Here is an 18,953-nt window from a genome sequence, read left to right on the forward strand (position 1 = left end):
TTTTTTAAAATTTCCCAGTAAACACTATATTTTTTCAATATTTTGACAAAAATACTATATGTGTATAGAAAAAAGGTGGCAACCCTAGTGCACCGTTCGAAGCGATCGCGCACGAGTGTGGAGGGAGCTTAAGTATTTGAAGCAATCGACCCAACGCGGTGTGGATTGGGGTGCGTACTGACCAAGTCAACGAACGTTTTTCAGTGTTGGCACGTGTCGTAAATGATTATGGACGGTCGTTGGCGTTTGTTAGTCGTCCAGACAGGGCACGCCTTTACACGGTAGCGTCATTATTTGCCAAGGAATTTTATTCTTCTTTGGTTAGTTTGTATAGGGCCCTCCACACTCATACGCGAATCACATCGCGAAGCCGCGAACGTAAGTGTGGTGTCAATTTCGCAGATTGTTCATGATTCCTCCTCGTAGTCCTCCTAGTTCCCCGTTTTTTGTCCGTTTATTAGCCCGCGTCAAAGGAGGAGCGAAGCGAGAACTGGCAAGACTCCACATCAAGTGTGGAGCAAGTGTGGAGTGTCAACGTCGCGACATGTTCTCTCCGCGAAGTCGCGCCGCGATTCACGCACATAGTCTGGAGGGGCTTATGGAAAACGTTCAATAAATTTATTTGACAGGGTTTAGTCAATTTAATATGCTTACTTTCCACTTATAGCTACTTAATTCTCTTGTGACTTAATAAACTAGCAAAATCTATAATAATTAAATTTAATCGATAGATCAATTGCCGCTTTGTCTTGCAAATCACGTGAAATTTAGAGCCACATACACGAGCGCTTTTTCAACGCGCGTTAAAAAAGCGCTTGAATCCGCCCGCACGCTAAATTCGATTTAACGGCCAGCGCTTTAAGTCGAAATCCAACAACGCTTAATAAAAAGCGCCACCGCCATCGTGTATCCATGTACACATGTATCCTTTTGTATCATTCTAACGCTTTTTTAACGAGCGTTGTAAAAGCGCTTGTTTGTATCATATGGCCCACGTATGGCCTAGCGTTATACTTAGGCCCCATTCGCACGAGAGCTTCGCGAGAAAGAGATATCGCTTTCTCGCTCTTACTTATGGGTACGTCAAACACGCAACGCTTTTTAAGCTCTCGTGTGTATGTGGCCTTATAGTTTGTCAAAGGACTGTCTCATTTCAAACATAGACAGAGAGAATCATACTATCTTTGTCTTACACTAGTACTAGCACCTAAAAGAAAAGGATGAGTATAGCTTTTTTGTTCTTATTTACTGACAATTTGGTTTGACCAACTATATGATTAAATAAACCGCGCATTTATATAATTAGCAGTTTTAAAAATGACTTAAACAGGTCAAGAACTTTGACATTTGACATTGACATTCGGTTGGCTTGACCCATGAAGTAATACCCTAAACAGGAGCGAGCTGTCACTTTTTTTGCCATACTAAATTGAACCTTATCACCGAGCCAGAAAGGTGTTCGTACCAGACTAGAGAAAACGGTCCACATGAGATAGCAAAAGTGGGTCGCGGTGTCCCACTCGCACATGTTGCCAATGTTAAAAAAATACCATTTTGGTAGTATTTATATCAATAACTACTAAAATTAAATACCTTCTTATATTATTTAAGTGCTATATTCAGAGTGCGGTTCTGATATCTTTTACGTAATTTGTAAATAGTTATAATGTCAATATTATTAACTGATTTAACCAAGCATGTGCACAACAAAAAATACATTAATTTTAATATGGTAGACATTGTAGTAACTTTGAATATTAATTGGTATCCCCAACTTGATAAAGAAATTTTCAAAATACATGAATGGCGGCGCTCAAGATTTATTTGCGAAATAAACTATAAAATGGGTAAAAGATATTGTGTGAAAGGTTGCAGAAGTGAAAGTTTTGTTACCTTACTTTTTTGGTGCAGAATTTGTACCTCGATGGTTCGAGCTTCGTGAAACTGGAAAATGAAAAATCCAATAATTTCCACACCGAACGAGGCGTTCGTCAAGGCTGCATTCTGTCCCCGAAACTTTTTAATTTGTACGGCGAACATATTATGAGGAAGTCATTAGACGGCTGGAAAGGCGGTGTCGTAGTGGGTGGACGCAGGGTCAGCAATCTGAGATACGCAGACGATACGACGATAGTGGCATCAAGCGAAGAGGAGATGGCAACCCTTCTGAAGAAAATTGAGGTTGAGAGTGCTAGGCTTGGTCTTAAGATTAACCATTCCAAAACGAAAGTAATGGTGATAGACCGAGCCAATCTACTTCCCATCACCGATGCACTCAGAAAATATGAAAAAGTAAGTGAGTTTGTGTATCTCGGGTCGCTGATAACCTGTGACGGTGGCTGCGATGGCGAAATACGCCGTAGATCTGGTATAGCCAAAAGTGCTATGGCGAACCTCGACAAGATCTGGAGGAACAGAAGCATTCGTCGTTCAACCAAGGTGCGTCTGACTCGATCTCTGGTATTCTCGATTTTCGTATACGGTGCCGAAACGTGGAGTTTGAAAAGTCGCGACAGGGCAAAAATCGACGCTTTTGAGATGTGGTGTTGGCGAAGACTCTTACGCATACCCTGGACGGCTATGAGAACCAATAAGTCCATCCTAGAGGAGCTGAAAATCACCACGCGGCTCTTTACAATATGTCAAGAACGCGCACTCAGCTTTTTTGGACATATCATGCGGTCTAAGAAGCATGACCTAGAAAGGCAGATTATCTTGGGTCAAATGGATGGCAAGCGCGGGCGAGGAAAAGCACCCACGAGATGGTCTGATGGTGTGAAGAGGGTGGTTGGCGGCAACATGCAGTGCGTGACTCATGTGGCTTATGACCGCACACTATGGAGACGGAGCATACATGGTCGCGATCCTCAGCAATGAGGGACCGAGGAAGAAGATTACCTACGTACTTACTTAATGTAAAAATAAGTTTACCTAAATAAGTATATCTTTATTTCGGCATGTTTAATTATTTGGTTGATAGATAGATAGATAAATGATTTATTTGTGCACGTAATGAGAGCTATATAATTGCGAAAATTTAAATCCAAAATCCTTAAATATTACAGACACATTTATACATAATTATCTATATAAGTTGAACACACATTTCCGCCAGTACACGAAGGCGGCAAATTAAAAAAAAATGGTGCAATTAACTACGATGACGCTTAAAGAATAGCTGAAGTGTGCAAAAGAGAAGCCATTACGTATATGAACATACCATGAGTGCGAAAGAGGCAGACTACAAATGAAAAAAAGTGACCATTTTTAGGGTTCCGTACCCAAAGGGTAAAAACGGGACCCTATCACTAAGACTCCGCTGTCCGTCTGTCAGTCTGTCTGTCATCAGTAACAGCTTTTATAACGACTAAATTAAGTAAGGTTTTGAGAAGCGTTTTACAGAGGAGAAAAAAAACTATATCTATTCTCTCCGACTTCCTATGCATGAATGAAAAAAGATCTTGGTCACCCTAATTAGAAAGAGATGCAACCGCCCACTTTGACTTCTCATGTGGACACACTTTTTGGCCCGTGTACTCCATCCGGTTTATTAAAATCTAAATCCGTGGCTTGACCATAGAGTATAGATACAACACCAAAATTCAAAATGACAAAATCCATAATTCAAAACATCAACAAAAACATATGAACATCAACATGTCAGTGCAATAGTTTTGGCAGAAATCCTTGCAATCTAATTTATAATAATACTTTACAAATCCCAAAATCCTATAATGCTGCATAATGATCATAGCATTGCAGATGCTGATTATTTTCCGTGAATCTTTTTTGGCCCTTTTGAATGGATTGCTGCCTCCGTTTTTCACTCAACTGGTTAGGAAGTTGAGTGATAACGGGCTGGTGCATGTGAAAGAGGAAATCGAAGACCAGGTTTATGCAGACCACGATGACGAATGTGGAGTGGTATTCTTCCCGCCGGTGTACGCTCAAAGGTATGCAGCAGTCTGCGATTGCCTTATGGATGAGCAGTGGTTTGGCAGGTTAGAAAAGGCAAGTTCTGTTTTATTTTTTATTTTTAAAATTCTTCATTACCACAATTTTTTTTCTTATGGAACCGCTCAATTTCCATTGACACTATTAAGTGGGCAGAAAAGTTACCTCTGCGCCCACCTCCGCCTACGACACCGACGCGATATATATATTTTTTTATTTATTTACACAAAAGGTACATACTTAGAAACAAAATTTAAGTATCGCCAAACTGTGACCAGTTTGTTGTCGATTGAAGCGCTCAATTACATAATAGAATCATGCATCTAAACAAAACAATTAGCAGTATATACAATAATCCTTATATATAATATAAAAACTAACATGCACAAATGCCCAATAAGTAATTAATAAGAAATATCGAATTATTTGAAGGAATACCAAGAGTATAATATTTCTAATGAACTAAAATGTCTGGCAGTTTCTTTTAGAAACTTTGAAGTGCTGTATGCAGATCAGTTATTTTATTCCTTAAGTACTTTTCTGGCCAATAAAGGCTTCTACTGTCTAGTAACACTTACATTTGAACCTTGACTTTATGTTTCAGGTCTTAAATATAGGGAAGCATTATGACATAAATTTCTTGAGATACCTAACTGAAGTGGCGGGAGTAACACAAATACTTGGTCTAGATTTTGCACACTCTCTGAACTGTACCTGTGATATATGTGACTTATCATTAAATTATTTAGAAAGATGGGAAAAACCATTGCAAATTACTGTAAGTCTGAGTTCATCTTTGGTTATTTAGAACACTAGATATGAATTTACTCTATTTATGAATTTTTAACCACTTGAGTTGAAGTGGATACTATATAAACCACGGATCTTACGGAACGTAGCTCCGTTTCCGTTAAGTCGGAACTTCCGTTTGGTATTAAACATCCGTTTCTGTTCCGGTTCCGTTTCTGGTTCCGATAAAATAAATTTAAAACATCTGGTACCGCTTTAGGTTCCGATAAAACCACATCTGTTACATCCCTGATATAAACACAAGCCCAAAATACCACTTTTCTGAAACAGACTTCTGAAGTCAATTTATTTAAGCTAATTAACACATTTAATGCCGAAAACCTGACTATCGGATTTTATGGTTGAACTAACCCCATAGATTGTTGTACTACAGTATTTTATATGACTGTATTTTTGTGGCCTGGGGCGGATGTCTTGTGTGTCTGGGTGGCAATAAATGTGTTAAATCCTGGGTTGTTTACCTGGTAACCAGTATCTCTGTTGGAAACATATCAAGTTGATTGCCAAATGTAAAGTATGAGATTGCCAGACAACCAACCTTCGCATGTGGTGAACTACAACACTACTAGAACCCAGCGACTCATTTGTAATAATTTCAGCTACTTCAAGGAAATGCGGCCGACCCAGACTACCGGCTTATTGGCTGTGATGCAGTCATTGCTATTGAGATGATACAGAAGCTGTTGCCGCATGATCTAGACAGGCTCATTCACAATGTGTTTGGTTTTGTCAAGCCTTGGGTTGTCCTGTTTACTACGCCTAATGCGGATTTTAATTGTCTTATGAAGAATTTGGACAAGAATGGACTGAGGCAGTCAGATCATTACTTTGAATGGACCAGAGAACAGTTGCATGATTGGTAATTGGTTTTTCTCGATCCTAACTATTTGGAACTATTGGATTCTGCAATCAAAATAAGTATGAATGTTAATAATAAATAAATATTATAGGACATAGGACATCCTAACACAAATTGACTCAGCCTCACTTTACTAAGCTCAAGATTGCTTGTGTTGTGGGTACTCAGAATACAATATATATGATATACAGATACTTAAATACAAAGAAAACACCCATGGTTCTGGAACAATTAGGGTCATTGTGCTAGTTTCCGTCCATGGTCCAGTTTTGGTCCACTTGACGGATTAGCAAATAATATATTTAATTTTAAATCTGTGCAGTAATGTAGGTTTATATTCAAATTTTGACAAGTGGACGAAAACTGGAGCTGGGCGAAAACTAGCACAATGACCCTATCTGTCCTTATCAGTCATCACGCAAATAAATGCCCTTACTGGGTTTCAAACCCAGGATCGTCGCGTTCTGGCACTTCCGACTAGGCCATACCAGCCATCGAAAAGTATTCTCAAGAGTTTTAAGATTGTAGATTTTTCAACGTTATAGTGTATTTATTTACATCATTACATTATTAAACATTTCAGGTGCAGCAACATTGTAATGAGATACCCAGAATATATGGTCATATCAAGAGGCATTGGCCCTGGACCGCCTGGCACCTCTCACTATGGCTGCTTTAGTCAGCTTGTGCTCTTCATATCAAAACATTACTATAAGAAGATGGAACTCAATGTTAACAGCTTGGTGATGGTTTCAAGTTAGTATTAATAGTAAAATAAGATACTATAAACAATGTGTATTGTATATCTGAATGACAAACTGTGTGTAGTGTGTGTTTTCTATCTACTTGTGTATGCATGAACTGGCTTAGCAAGAGCAGCCGTGACTCACTCCGCGATTTCGTCGCTCCGCTACAAGTACATGCGGCCGCCCCCAATTCTGGGGTCTAGCCATAGTAATTGCCGCGCACCACTACGGAACGGAGGCCTGTTCGCGCTTGCGCCACCTAGCGGTCATATCTGTCGTAATAGACGCGTTTTGTTAGAGAGTGAATCTTCTGTACCTAGTACTATTATTTATTCTGTGGCAAGAGGCTAATGCAACTGCAAACTAATAATGGCACCAAGCAGTAATGTTCAGCAGGTAGTAATTTCTTTGATGGAAACCTTTCAAAGACCTGCTTTTTGCGTCCCTAAAACTTAAATGCCCCTTTTAAGAGAGTGGTAGGTACATTGGATTTTATTAACCAAATAGTATGTCTACTTATTTGGGACGAAAGCCTTTCAAAATGGTGATTAGTAATAAATATCCGTATCCGCCCACTTTATTTAAACGCGAATGATAATGTAATTAAATGAATAAGCCTTTGCGATTGCACACATGCTTTAATAAAACGCAATATTTAGTTTAATGAACATCTTCAGATCTCCCAGAGCCTGAACAAGTAAGCGAAATTGGCTGGATATCACCCAAGAATGCGAATAGTTCGCGTAGCACGTTCCATAGCCTACTCGAGTTAGTATGAACATAAACAACTGAACTAATAGTCGTCTAAAGTCATAGACATATATATTACTTCGCAAAGACCGCGCGGCCTTACGAGCACTACGAATGAGGCCGCCGATACATTGGAGTCAAAATCGCATTTAGTTACACGCGCGCTCAGTCGTGTGGCGATGAATTGCGCAGTGGAAAGGCGTCGGTGTTCGGTCGGAATTGTATCCATACGCTTATACTTTGTTTACACCAATGGTGACGCCTTTCCACTGCGCAATGAGTGCTATCGTTATTTTGCTCACCAGTTGGCGCCTCTGTTGATGGTGGTCCAAAAGACTAAAGAACAGCTGTCAGTAACTTAAGTGACAAGTGGCATTTGACATTTCGAACTTTGCGAAGACCACCATCTACACTAGCGCCCCTAGCGGCGAATTCATACGCGTTACCCCTCACTAGCGCGCTGGTGTAACTAAATGCGATTTTGACTTCAATGTGTCGGCCCCATTCGTAGTGCTCGTAAGCCCGTAAGGCCGGTCTTTAAGAAGTAATATATATGTTATGTCTTTGTCTAAAGTAGAAGAAACCTCATACCAGAGAGCCTACTGCCAACCACGATCGACGTGTTGCCTCTCGGTCGCACTTGTAAATTCGTACGTAAGTGTGAAAGGGAGGCAACACGTCGACCGTGGTTCGCTTTAAGCTCTCTGCTCCACTGACGCGTGGTAAATGTGTAACACCATAATCTAGTAAAATCATGAACTCTGACAGCCCGCGAGAATCGTCAGTGATGTAGATGGCATTAAATATATTTTTTTTTACATTTTAGTTACTTGCGTATGTAAGCTGCCACCCTACTGCTGTTTATAATTTCAACACGTAAAATTGGACTTTTAGTCACAAAAGTAGAATTCAAGCATAGGGCTGCGTTTCTACGAGAGATGTTCGAGGATGCGTTGCGAGGGATGTGTTTTTAAGAACCAATAGAAATGAAGTGATTCTTTTGGTTCTCAACAAACACATCCCTCGCACATATCTGGAAGAAACGCAGCCTAAATAAAACATTTTAAGCTCTTAGAAAATGTTTATTTATATTATTCGTCCTCATATGATTTATCTTTACGCTATGCGAAAGCCCGATGTTCAATAAAGTCAGTAAATATTATATGTGGCTTTCCATCATAGAAGGGTCCTCATGCTTTATCTGCAATAAGGACATTTTTATTGCACTTGAAGCATTAAGGATCCTTCTATGATGGAAAGCCACATATTATGCCTTTCTGAATTTCTTATAACTTTGTAGAAGTGTGTGTCTTTCTCTAAAGAAAGGACGCTTTGTACGAGAAATTTCGTTGACCCGCCTGTCCCTATCTCTATCGCACCCGCATAATTTGTATTACTGTCCCGCACAGTGTTATTGACCGCCGCCATCATGGGCGGGACAGCTATATAATTATGCGCGTGCGACTAGTAACAGGCGGCAAATTTAAAAATGTAGGCGCGAAGAGATATCGTCCCATAGAATTTGAATTGAATTCCATTCCAATTGAATTTCGCGCCTTTTTATACTGACAAGATTTGCTTGACTAACTATATATGTACATCGATTATAAGCAAAATTCTGCGCGTATTTATAATAGAGAGTAAAATTTCCTACTTCTCGTAGTTTATTTTTAATTGTTTTCATCACATTGGCAATAGCGATAGCTGTTGTTAGTGTAGTTCTTATACATTCTACTTGTAGGTTTAGGTATGTATGTATATTGGCGTTTTTATCTGGGCAAACTACCATATGTGGCTGTGGTCCCTATGCTTCAAGTACAATAAGGACCATTTAATCTAAAATTCTAACAGAAATTTTGATAGAATGGTTGTTATTGCGCATGGAAAGCCACATATTGTTTAATCTACCGTATAACAATACATTACATATTACTTACTTGCAACTGTACAATTGAAAATCATAGACGTATTGTAAAATAAACCTTATGTACTACTCGACAGAGATGAATCTTCAGAGATTTGCTCCAGCCAATACTCATCTGAGGATACTCATTCACCAAGTTTCACACCCTTGACGATTCAGGCTATAGACAGGAGTGTTCAATGCAACCTTGATGTAGAATATGGCAAGAAATTTGTTATGTTCGACGATAACGAAATGTATGAGATTAAGAGACCTCGTAAGAGATCCGACGGAGATGTTTATGAAATTGGAGATGTTGCAAGCAGGTTCGTATTGCTTTTTTAATATTTTATATGTCAAGGATACGGTTTTTGCGTCTGTATTTCAGCACTAAATGTTAAGGAAGATTAACTAAGAACTATTTGAAACCATAGAATATAAACACTGATTTAAGCTTTCACGATTTTTACTCATAAATTCAAAACTTATTTTACGCGATTAAGTCCCGTCGTTGTGAATAATAATGACCATAAAATGTATTTTCTGTATTGTATATGTATATATGCTTGTTGTAAGCCTAGCATACATAGAGGCTTAAAATATGTTGCCGGCGGTATCACACCCAGTCTGCCTGTTTATTGGGCTTAATGCATATTGTCAAAGTTATAAATTGTAGATGAAGGGATGTAAAGTCAAGCCCCCATATTTATAAAAACCGGCCAAGTGACTTGACTGCACATTTCTAATAGGTTTTCCTGTGATCTATAGGTAAAGATCTATTTTCTGTATTTTTTTCAAAATTTTAGACCCAGTAGTTTCGGAGATAAAGGGGGGGAATGGTCATTTATCGCCTATTTTCTTGAAAAACTTCTAAACTGTTTATCCTAAAATTATAAAAAATATATATTTGAGATTCTCATAATGAGCTCTTTCATTTGATATAGTTTGAAAAACTTTATTTTTTAATTTTCTCATTTACCCCCCAAAAGTGGCCCCCGTGTTTAAAATTCATTTGTTTACGTCACATGTCGGTCTTTGGGTCATATGTATACCAAATTTCAACTTAATTGGTCCAGTAGTTTCGGAGAAAATAGGCCGTGACAGACGGACAGACAGGCAGACAGACAGACGCACGAGTGATTATAGGGTCAGTTCCTTTTTTTCCTTTTGAGGTACGGAACCCTACAAATCATAAAACTTAGCAAATCTTTGTTAAAGTTTCTCCCTTTCTATCAAACACAAATGTTAAAATGACGGATAAAGAATTGATTACTATTAAAACATTACTTATCATTACCATTACCATTATCTTAACATTACCTATTATTCCATTTTATATTTCGTACTAAGTAAGTGATTCTACTTTAATATTTCAGGTTAAATAACACCATGCATTACGTAAAGCAGTTCTCTAAAATAACACAGTATTTAATGGAGAAAAACGAATTTGACAAAATGGATTGGATGGACGAAATCCTACTGTTGATAGATCAATTGTCATGCAAAATAAACCAACGTTCTGGGGATGAATGCCATGTGTGGAACAACGTAAATTGGGGCGAAAATGTTCCATATTGGAACCAGTATTATAAGGTTGTGGGAGTGTATAACTTTCCGTATGAGGTAATCGTCAATTTAACTTAATTTGTCTGTTTTTTTACTACCTTAGACTAAAATGACATTTCCTGTGTTGCTAGTTTTTTACGTCTTATAAATAGTGATGTGCTACAACCGGTACTAACCGAAAATAAACTATTGTGAGGTATTTATATTTGTTGATGAAGACGCACTGAATACATCCGATCACTATACGAATAAAGTAACGAATGTCGTTGTCGAATAACTGCTCGCACTAACTGCTTACCATCAGGCGGGGGCCGTATGCTTGTTTGCCACCGTCGTAGTATAAAAAATAAATAAAGTCGTAAACCAAAATACCAAAATGGCGTTGCGTCAGGTCGGCGATACGTCAATGTTATTTTTTTAATGTTTGAGTAGATTAGTACTGAGTAGATTTTATTTATTGTCTATTTCCTATCATATAGCAAGTAGATTTTATTTATTGTTTATTATGAATCTAAAATTAATATTTATCGGTTATTCACAAACCAAAATCAAAGACCAGCACTGTTTGTTTTAAGCAGGTCACATTATTTCTACGTTTGACATTTGTGGTTGTCATTTTGGTCTACGGAATAAAAAACTGACTATAGCTAGGCTATAGGCCGGGAACTTAGATGGACAAAAGAATGGCTGAAAAGTAGAGATGGGCGAAATGTGTGTAAAAAGAAAAGAGTGATATATATCTTTCTCTCACTGGGATATATATCACTCTTTTATATCTTTATATCCGTATGCGTCACTGCTCCCGCTCGCAACTGTATCGGCACTTGCTCACTTTACGTCATATTATGAGTGAGAGAGAGGATACTAGAGTAGTTATTATACCGTGGCGAGATTGTTTCTTTCATTTTGTATTATATCATGATGGATATTGGATATAGATGGATTCATTCACGAAGGAAATCGCAAATACGTTTTGTGTAAATCCTTAAACTTAACAAAATATGACCTAAATTACTTTGTGGGAACAAAATGCAGCCAGTGTATAATAACAACGAAAATAATCATGCTAGGTCCAAACAACTTTAATTAAAGCTTATTTATGCAATAGAACTCATTGACTCATCACATCATTGCATTGTATCCTGCGCGTTGCGCGAGCGTGAAATGAAAAATGCTGTAGGTACTATCTACTCGTAATCTGGTCCTCGCGGAATGACGCGTCCGAACCCGCCCGAACTACCGCTGTACTGTAGCTCCTTCGTGTTCGGTCGACCGACGGCGTCAACGCGCGGCCGAGACAATAGGCATCGCTTATATTCGTTGCCGGGGGTGCGAGTGTACGGATATATTGGGATATACTGATATATTCGGATTCGTAAAGACAAGAAGACTGATTCATGAAAAGAGAAAGATATATATCTTTTATATCTATATCCCCTGAGTTACCCATCTCTACTGAAAAGGTTTATGCATAAGATGAAACGGAGACGCTTCGCTCGCGGTATGCGTTCGCTTGTTCAACAATTTTACTAGTAAATTATTGTTTGTGGTACTGATTAACCTACTTAGGACGATACATATGAATACTATATTTTAAAGCTGTATTATTTTTAAGCTTTATTTTAGTCGGACCAAGTTAAAGTTAAGTTAGTTAAGTTAACTTAAAAGAAGTTAAACTTCACAGACTTTGGAATGATAGAATGTCGAAGTGTCACCATAAATGATGTTTGTAAGAGTGTAAATACCAGTGGCATTTACACTCTTTGTAACTCCAAAGTCGTTTTAGAGTTAGCTTAAACGCTATTTAGACTACCTATCCTATTTCTTGTGCCATAGGTATTTCTCGCGTACCCCTCCCTGTACTCCCTACGTGCCCTAACTCTACACTGCCCGATCTTAGAAATAATTTAGTCGAAAAAGGAGTTTAAACAGGGTTTAATTGGAATCAGTTGCATATTCCAGGGGAGATCCGAGGAAGATGTGATCCTCGAGGTGTTATCAGAGGAGATCAACAAGTTTTTTGATAAGCACGTTCTGGGCAGAAAACTAGGGATACCTGTGGAGGCGTTGATGGACGCTGTCAAACATATCACGGATGACGTTGAAAAAGTTATGTCAGTATTAGTTTTTCGGATTCTCGGTTTTTTTTTAAATAATTAGATGTTAATTTTCGGATATCGGACAATAAACTATAAAGGGGTAAACGGGAGATAAAATGTAGTTCTAAAAACTTTTCTCAAAAAGACGGTGGGAAAAGTAACTTTTCAAAAAAGTTTGATTTTCGTTATTTTTTCTGGATGTAGCTACTTCATTTGCCAAGAACTTTGCGTTCTGAGTATCTGAAAAAAAAAAACACGAGATTATTATAAAAATAATGTTTATTAAATATACTTTTAAACGGGTTACACATACTATACTAAGAATGTTGAGAAAATCTACGGTTCCTTAAATTTTCTTAACATTGCCTATACCATGTCCAACATTGGCTGGCTTGAAACAAAAAAAAAACGGTGTTTCTTTACAAAAGTGCAGCATCTAATTATTAGATATACCTGTATAGAATAAAATTTATTCAGGACGTTTAAACAACAAAATCTTAACTAACACATTACATGTCACTAAAAAAAATTTAAACCGTCACTCAAATGGTTAGGAAAAAGACAAGATTCACCGTTTTTTAAGCTAGGGAATGTTGGGCATGCAAAGCAATGTTACGCAACTTTACGGTATTTAGACTGTATTTGTGTAAATTTTAGTATGGTCATGGAGGACAGCGGATACGAGTTGGAAGGTAAATCCGTGGTGTACACTGGCGTCGATGTCTCGCAGGCCAACTATGACGAGGAGTTCGACTCCAGCTTTGATGTAAAATACGATTTTCTTTTTTAATGGAAGCCTGTATATTGGATATGGCACACAGACCAACTAACTAGATGGAGCGCATAGCGAGGTCGCCACACATAAGCGCTCCCGTACAAATTTAGTTTGGGAACGCGACCGCTTATTTCAGTTCCGCTCATAATTACGATCAGTAATCGTGTAAAAAGTAAACTTTAGGGGTGTACCGTGTACCCGTACCATGAGTCACTGACATTGTCAAAACTGACATATACGCCAACGTCTACGTTATTTACTTTATATACATCTCGCCCGCACTAATATGTCAGTACGAGCGAGATGCATAGAAAGTAAGTTACGTTCACGCTGCCGTTAGTCAGTGCCAAACTAACGGTAGCTACACTGGGCTGTTGTAGTATAAAGTGGTGTAGAATACCACTCAGTTGTTTTGCTCAAATCTTAGTATTTTACAAGAAAAATTGCACTATGTGTGGTGACCTTGTGCTCTTTGTAAACGCTTGATAATGCGGTGTCTGTCTAGTCTGTGATATGGTATTAAATGTAACTATACCTCTCGCGTCCAATGATGGGCGCTATGAAGCCCCTCCACACTCGTGCGCGAAGTCGCGTACGAGTTTGTAGCGGGCTTGACAGTTCATTGTTTGAAAGTTTAGCACAGTAATTGATTTAGAAATGTAACATTCAAGTAATAATTATATTTTTTATATAATGTTTTAAAACCAACCAAAAGAGACTCTAGGAACTGTTATAGTGACTATCATTCGACGCGAGAGGTATAAGACAAAGATAACAGTTGAGTGAAATGTCACTCGTTGGCATGGCTACGTTCCCCTGGACATCTCTTAAAACCCTGATTTTATGGTATTTAAATTTACAAAACAAGGTTGATTTTCATTTAATATTTATTATGCAGTTACAGTGAAATCTCGATAATCCGGCACTTTGATGGTCACGGAGTAGCCATTAACAGGCATTCCCCTCTGTCGAAAATAGTCGGCCAATGGTCATACACAATGTATGGACTGACGTTTATCTGACATGGCTATTTTGACGTTACGTATACATTTGAAGTTCCCCTCCCCCGCAAAAATTGGCAGACTTTTTTGTACAGCAAATTACAGACGTGGAGGCTCCGTTTGGTTAAATCCTAGGGTAGGTATACCCAGTAATTCGGCTCTAAAATTGGGATACAAATAATCATTATATGTCCTAATTTTCTATGTGCGCTTACATTTTCTCCTTTCAATCTCTTTATAAATCCAGATAACAGTATAATTTTCATTGAATTTAGTATTTTAGTAAAATGTATTTCTACGACATACTAAAAAACACATCAGTAATATGCAGATTTGCTCTAACTTCCAGTAGTCCGAATTTTCCAGTAATCTGGCCCTCTTGTGTCAGCATATTAGTGCCGGCCGGATTAGTGAGATTATACTGTAGTGAGTTCTGGTTTTCACCTGAATATGCTACTGAGTAGATGAGATGACCCATTATGAAAAGGGCTTATAACTGCTATAAAAATGTATGTTTTGTTATTTTAATACCATAAAACCAGGGTTGTAAGGGTGACCCAGGAGACCGTAAATGTGACAAGAAAAAATTGGTTTACCCATAAGGTACTTAATGATAACATTATGTGCGTAAAGTAGTGCGATGCTAGTGCGGAAAGTATGTCATTACTTCACGAGTACCGAGATATCTCAGAGATGACTCGGGACGAGTGAATAATGACATATCCGCACGTGTATCGAACGACGTTTTTTAATACAGTTGCGAAAAAATGAAAAGCAACAAGTAAGGAATGGAATTAGAAACTTTTATATTATTAATTCTGTGACACTGACCATCATTGACATTGACATTATGAAGAGGTGTTTTTCTAGCTTTTATTCGACTAGAATAGATTTTGTTATTATTATTGAACCCACTTCAATGAAAGTTTTTTATTTTTCAAATGCATGTTCTATAAGACAGAAACAATTGTAAATATTAAAACATTGTACTATTATTACCTAAATATCGTTATTTACGATTATTTGTGTATCGTATATTTATAAAAACAATATCGAATGTTGCCTTTGGAAACTTAAAACATTCTTGCAGTAAGAAAATACGCCTCTTTTTTGACTGGCGTTCCGTTCATTCAGACAACTTATTAAGAACGGTTTTTCAACATTAAAAAATAAACGTGTTATAATACTTATAATGAAGAAGAAGTAAGTAATAAAATATGAAATATGCATATTTTTCGTATTCTTACATTAACAGTAGGTTTTTATGTTGATTACGACGTTTAAAGGAAACTAATATTAACACTCATCAATAAGTAGTCATGAATTGGAACAAGTAAAAATTTTAAAAAATTGGAAAAGTAAAAAGCACTAGTTCGCGAAAACCAACTTTCCGCACGCTAAACAGCCACGAAAAGTAGCACTTTTTGAGCAACTGTATTAAAAAATAATATGTTGCACAGTAGTACTAATTTGTTTTACTAACTGTCATTTCTAAGATAAACATTTGATTAAAACGCCGTAGGATATTGTAATGTGATTTTATATTCAAAACCCTTCTATTTTTTTTGTTTTGCATTTACATGTAGGCAACATATTTTTTTTCAGTCCGAATCCGTATCCAATGGAAGCTCTAACGGGCTCGATTTTAATGGTTCGTTATTTTTTTTATTAACACGTCACATATGACCAGGTAGTGTTTTATGTTGTATAGCAGATCCGTTAACACATTCACTGCCAGCAACCCGCTAGGCGGTTTCGCTTCAAAAAAAAAAATGAGTTGTCAGCCACAAGCAAAGCGAAGCGTAGGTCAATATCCATGATGGGGACTATGTTTGTATGGAGAACCGGACGTCCACTATCCTCCCCTAACCCTAGTATCTATAGTCCGGTTTACATTTGCGTGTGAGCCACGAGCCGAGCCGCGCCACGAGACGCGAGTGTAAACGGTGGGCTCGTGGCTCGTCTCGCGGCTCGGCTCGCGCTCGCCTGGCTCGCGTGGAGGAGGACGAGCCGAGCCACGAGGCGAGAGTGTAATCATTAGCTCGACGAGCTTACGAGAGACACGAGACGAGCCGCGAATGTAAATCTAGTATATTGGATCGTTATCTCTCTTCCGCAGATTCGTATGTAGGCATTTATGATAGTGTAGACTTTAGTAATGTTGCCGCAGTCCAAATTCCTTTGACTACGCAGGCCGCTTGCTCAATCGGACCCTTGGCCGCAAAATCAAGATGCTGCGTCTGATGTTACCTCAAGAAGAGGACATTAAGCAGGCTTTAGGCCAAGTCGTATGTAGGCTGAAGAAGATCGCGATGAGCTCTGGGCCATGCATGCAGGGCCCGGATCGATCCAAATGGCTTCAATCGAAACTTCTTGAACTGTTGACGATGACGGAGAAATCGATTTTGAGAAGGAATCTGCGGAAAAACGAGATCGTTCCGTTAAAAGGTTTGGGCTATGGTAAGTCTTCTTACTTTATGCGGTATAAGTATTGTAAGCGTTAGAACCTTTTCTAACAATGAGGTATTGACAAAATGAATTATCTTATAGCTTATCTCTTACTCAGGTAACGATCAGTAATGCTCCTCAGTATATGTACTTATACGAACCAGTTCCGTTACAATATATACTGACAGTCGACGCGTGGACTAAACCGTTTTACTCTTTATCAGGCTGAGGGAGAAATATCTCCCACATACGGCACTTCAACCATTCGATTGTAATTTTAGAACTGTCAGCCTGCTTAGCTTAGGGTTAAGGCACGACCTTCAAATTCGAAAAATATATTCTTCTAATGTAAGCTCTAATATTTTTAGAAATGTAGCCCAGTTAACAATTTTGTTTGAGAATTGTTAACGAACTGGACGCGGTCAAAGTAGCGGGCGGGGACACGTTTGTTATAATTAGCCTCATCATTTAATTAGAGCGAAACGCGCGAAACGTCACGTGACGTCACGCGTCGTCACGCGTTCGACAGATTAGTTCACTAGTAGTGTCATTAGTAGCAAACGTCAGTTGGACCGTCCAACGTGTGACGTTATCACGCTCTGTCGAATTCTCGCCAAAAATTATAAGCGTTTCAACCGTTAAAATTTGTTCAACATTTTAAATATTTTTTAATAAAATAATGTGATGGTTTACAAAAGTATTTTATTTTGTCCGGTGTTCAAACGATATAAATTATGATTACAAAAGTAAAATAAAAATTCATGCATGGAGCTAATTACATACTCTCTAAGGGCCACCAAACAAAAAAATGGCAGTTGAATATGAAATCAATATCGAAGGAAATATGGTTAAACATCTATTGTTTTGTAATCCAACGAAACAAGAAGTGCAACATTACAATTAATATAATTAGTACTACTAATAGGGTCGTGGGCCTTAGGAGGCTATAGATGATTAGGGCAAGAACCATTGACTTCAATTCTAATCATAATTTCATATTTTTCAGACATGGGGGATAAAATAAACGTCCAATTGTCTAGAATTAAAGCAGAAGATGATACAGCGTAAGAAACGATAATTTTCTTGTTATTTGTAGGGGGGGGGGGGGGTCTTTGTTACCTTAGGATAAGGTAAACTGCCTCTTAAATTAATGAATGAATGTTTCTTTATTCAGGCTATAGACCCATTACTTAATTTAAAAAATATAAATACTTACAATAAATTTAAATACATTAAAAAGCGGCCAAGTGTGAGTCGGATTCGCGTTCCAAGGGTTCCGTACAATTTTTAACAATGTATTTTTTTATGTGAAACGTGATTGAAATGTATTTAAAACCCTTAGGGGTCGGTTCAAAACTAAGTAATTAAGTCCGACTCATGCTTGACTGCACATTTCTAACTAGGTTTTCCTGTTAGAAATGTGTAGTAGTTTCGTTGATAAAAGGGGTAGGGGGGGGGGGGGGGAATGGTAATTTGTTTTTTTGATATGTAGCACGATATAGTTGGAAAACTTTATTTTTTTAATATTCTCAATTACCCCCCCCAGGTGGCCCCCTGTTTTAAATTTATTTGTTTACGTTACATGTCCGTCGTAGGGTCATAAAATTACATATGTGTACCGAATTTCAACTTAATTGCTCCAGTAGTTTCGGAGATATTAGGCTGTGAGCTGTGACAGACAGACGCATGAGTGATCCTATAAGGGTGCCGTTTTTTTCCTTTTGAGGTACGGAACCCTAGAAATAAATCCAGTAAAAATTAAATTAAATAGAATAAATAACCACTAAAAACTAATAAGGTATATAACGTGTTTTATCAAATTTTTATATTCATCACACTTATGCTACGACGTTGGGAACTACACGTTGGGTTCCATACTTTTTAGTATTTTTTGTTATAGCGGCAACAGAAATACATCATCTGTGAAAGTTTCAACTGTCTAGCTATCACGGTTCATGAGAAACAGCCTGGTGACAGACATACGGAAAGACGGACAGACAGACGGACAGCGGAGTCTTAGTAATAGGGTCCCGTTTTTACCC

At 38.0% G+C, this 18,953-nt stretch overlaps 1 protein-coding gene across 1 annotated transcript in view; it reads left to right on the forward strand.

Annotated features, from left to right (window-relative positions):
- The first annotated feature begins 3,627 nt into the window (after window positions 1-3,627).
- Window positions 3,628-18,953, forward strand: part of LOC134755014 (uncharacterized) — a 32,078-nt gene continuing 16,752 nt past the window's right edge. The window contains exons 1-12 of the mRNA XM_063691491.1: window positions 3,628-4,011; window positions 4,559-4,732; window positions 5,364-5,623; window positions 6,207-6,379; window positions 7,047-7,137; window positions 9,121-9,348; window positions 10,399-10,645; window positions 12,551-12,702; window positions 13,345-13,453; window positions 16,069-16,114; window positions 16,657-16,923; window positions 17,918-17,975. Coding sequence (XP_063547561.1) covers window positions 3,745-4,011; window positions 4,559-4,732; window positions 5,364-5,623; window positions 6,207-6,379; window positions 7,047-7,137; window positions 9,121-9,348; window positions 10,399-10,645; window positions 12,551-12,702; window positions 13,345-13,453; window positions 16,069-16,114; window positions 16,657-16,923; window positions 17,918-17,975 — 2,072 coding nt within the window. The 5' untranslated portion in view covers window positions 3,628-3,744. The remainder of the gene's footprint in view (window positions 4,012-4,558; window positions 4,733-5,363; window positions 5,624-6,206; window positions 6,380-7,046; window positions 7,138-9,120; window positions 9,349-10,398; window positions 10,646-12,550; window positions 12,703-13,344; window positions 13,454-16,068; window positions 16,115-16,656; window positions 16,924-17,917; window positions 17,976-18,953) is intronic.

Source organism: Cydia strobilella, chromosome Z (genome assembly GCF_947568885.1).
Source record: "Cydia strobilella chromosome Z, ilCydStro3.1, whole genome shotgun sequence".
NCBI lineage: Eukaryota > Metazoa > Arthropoda > Insecta > Lepidoptera > Tortricidae > Cydia > Cydia strobilella.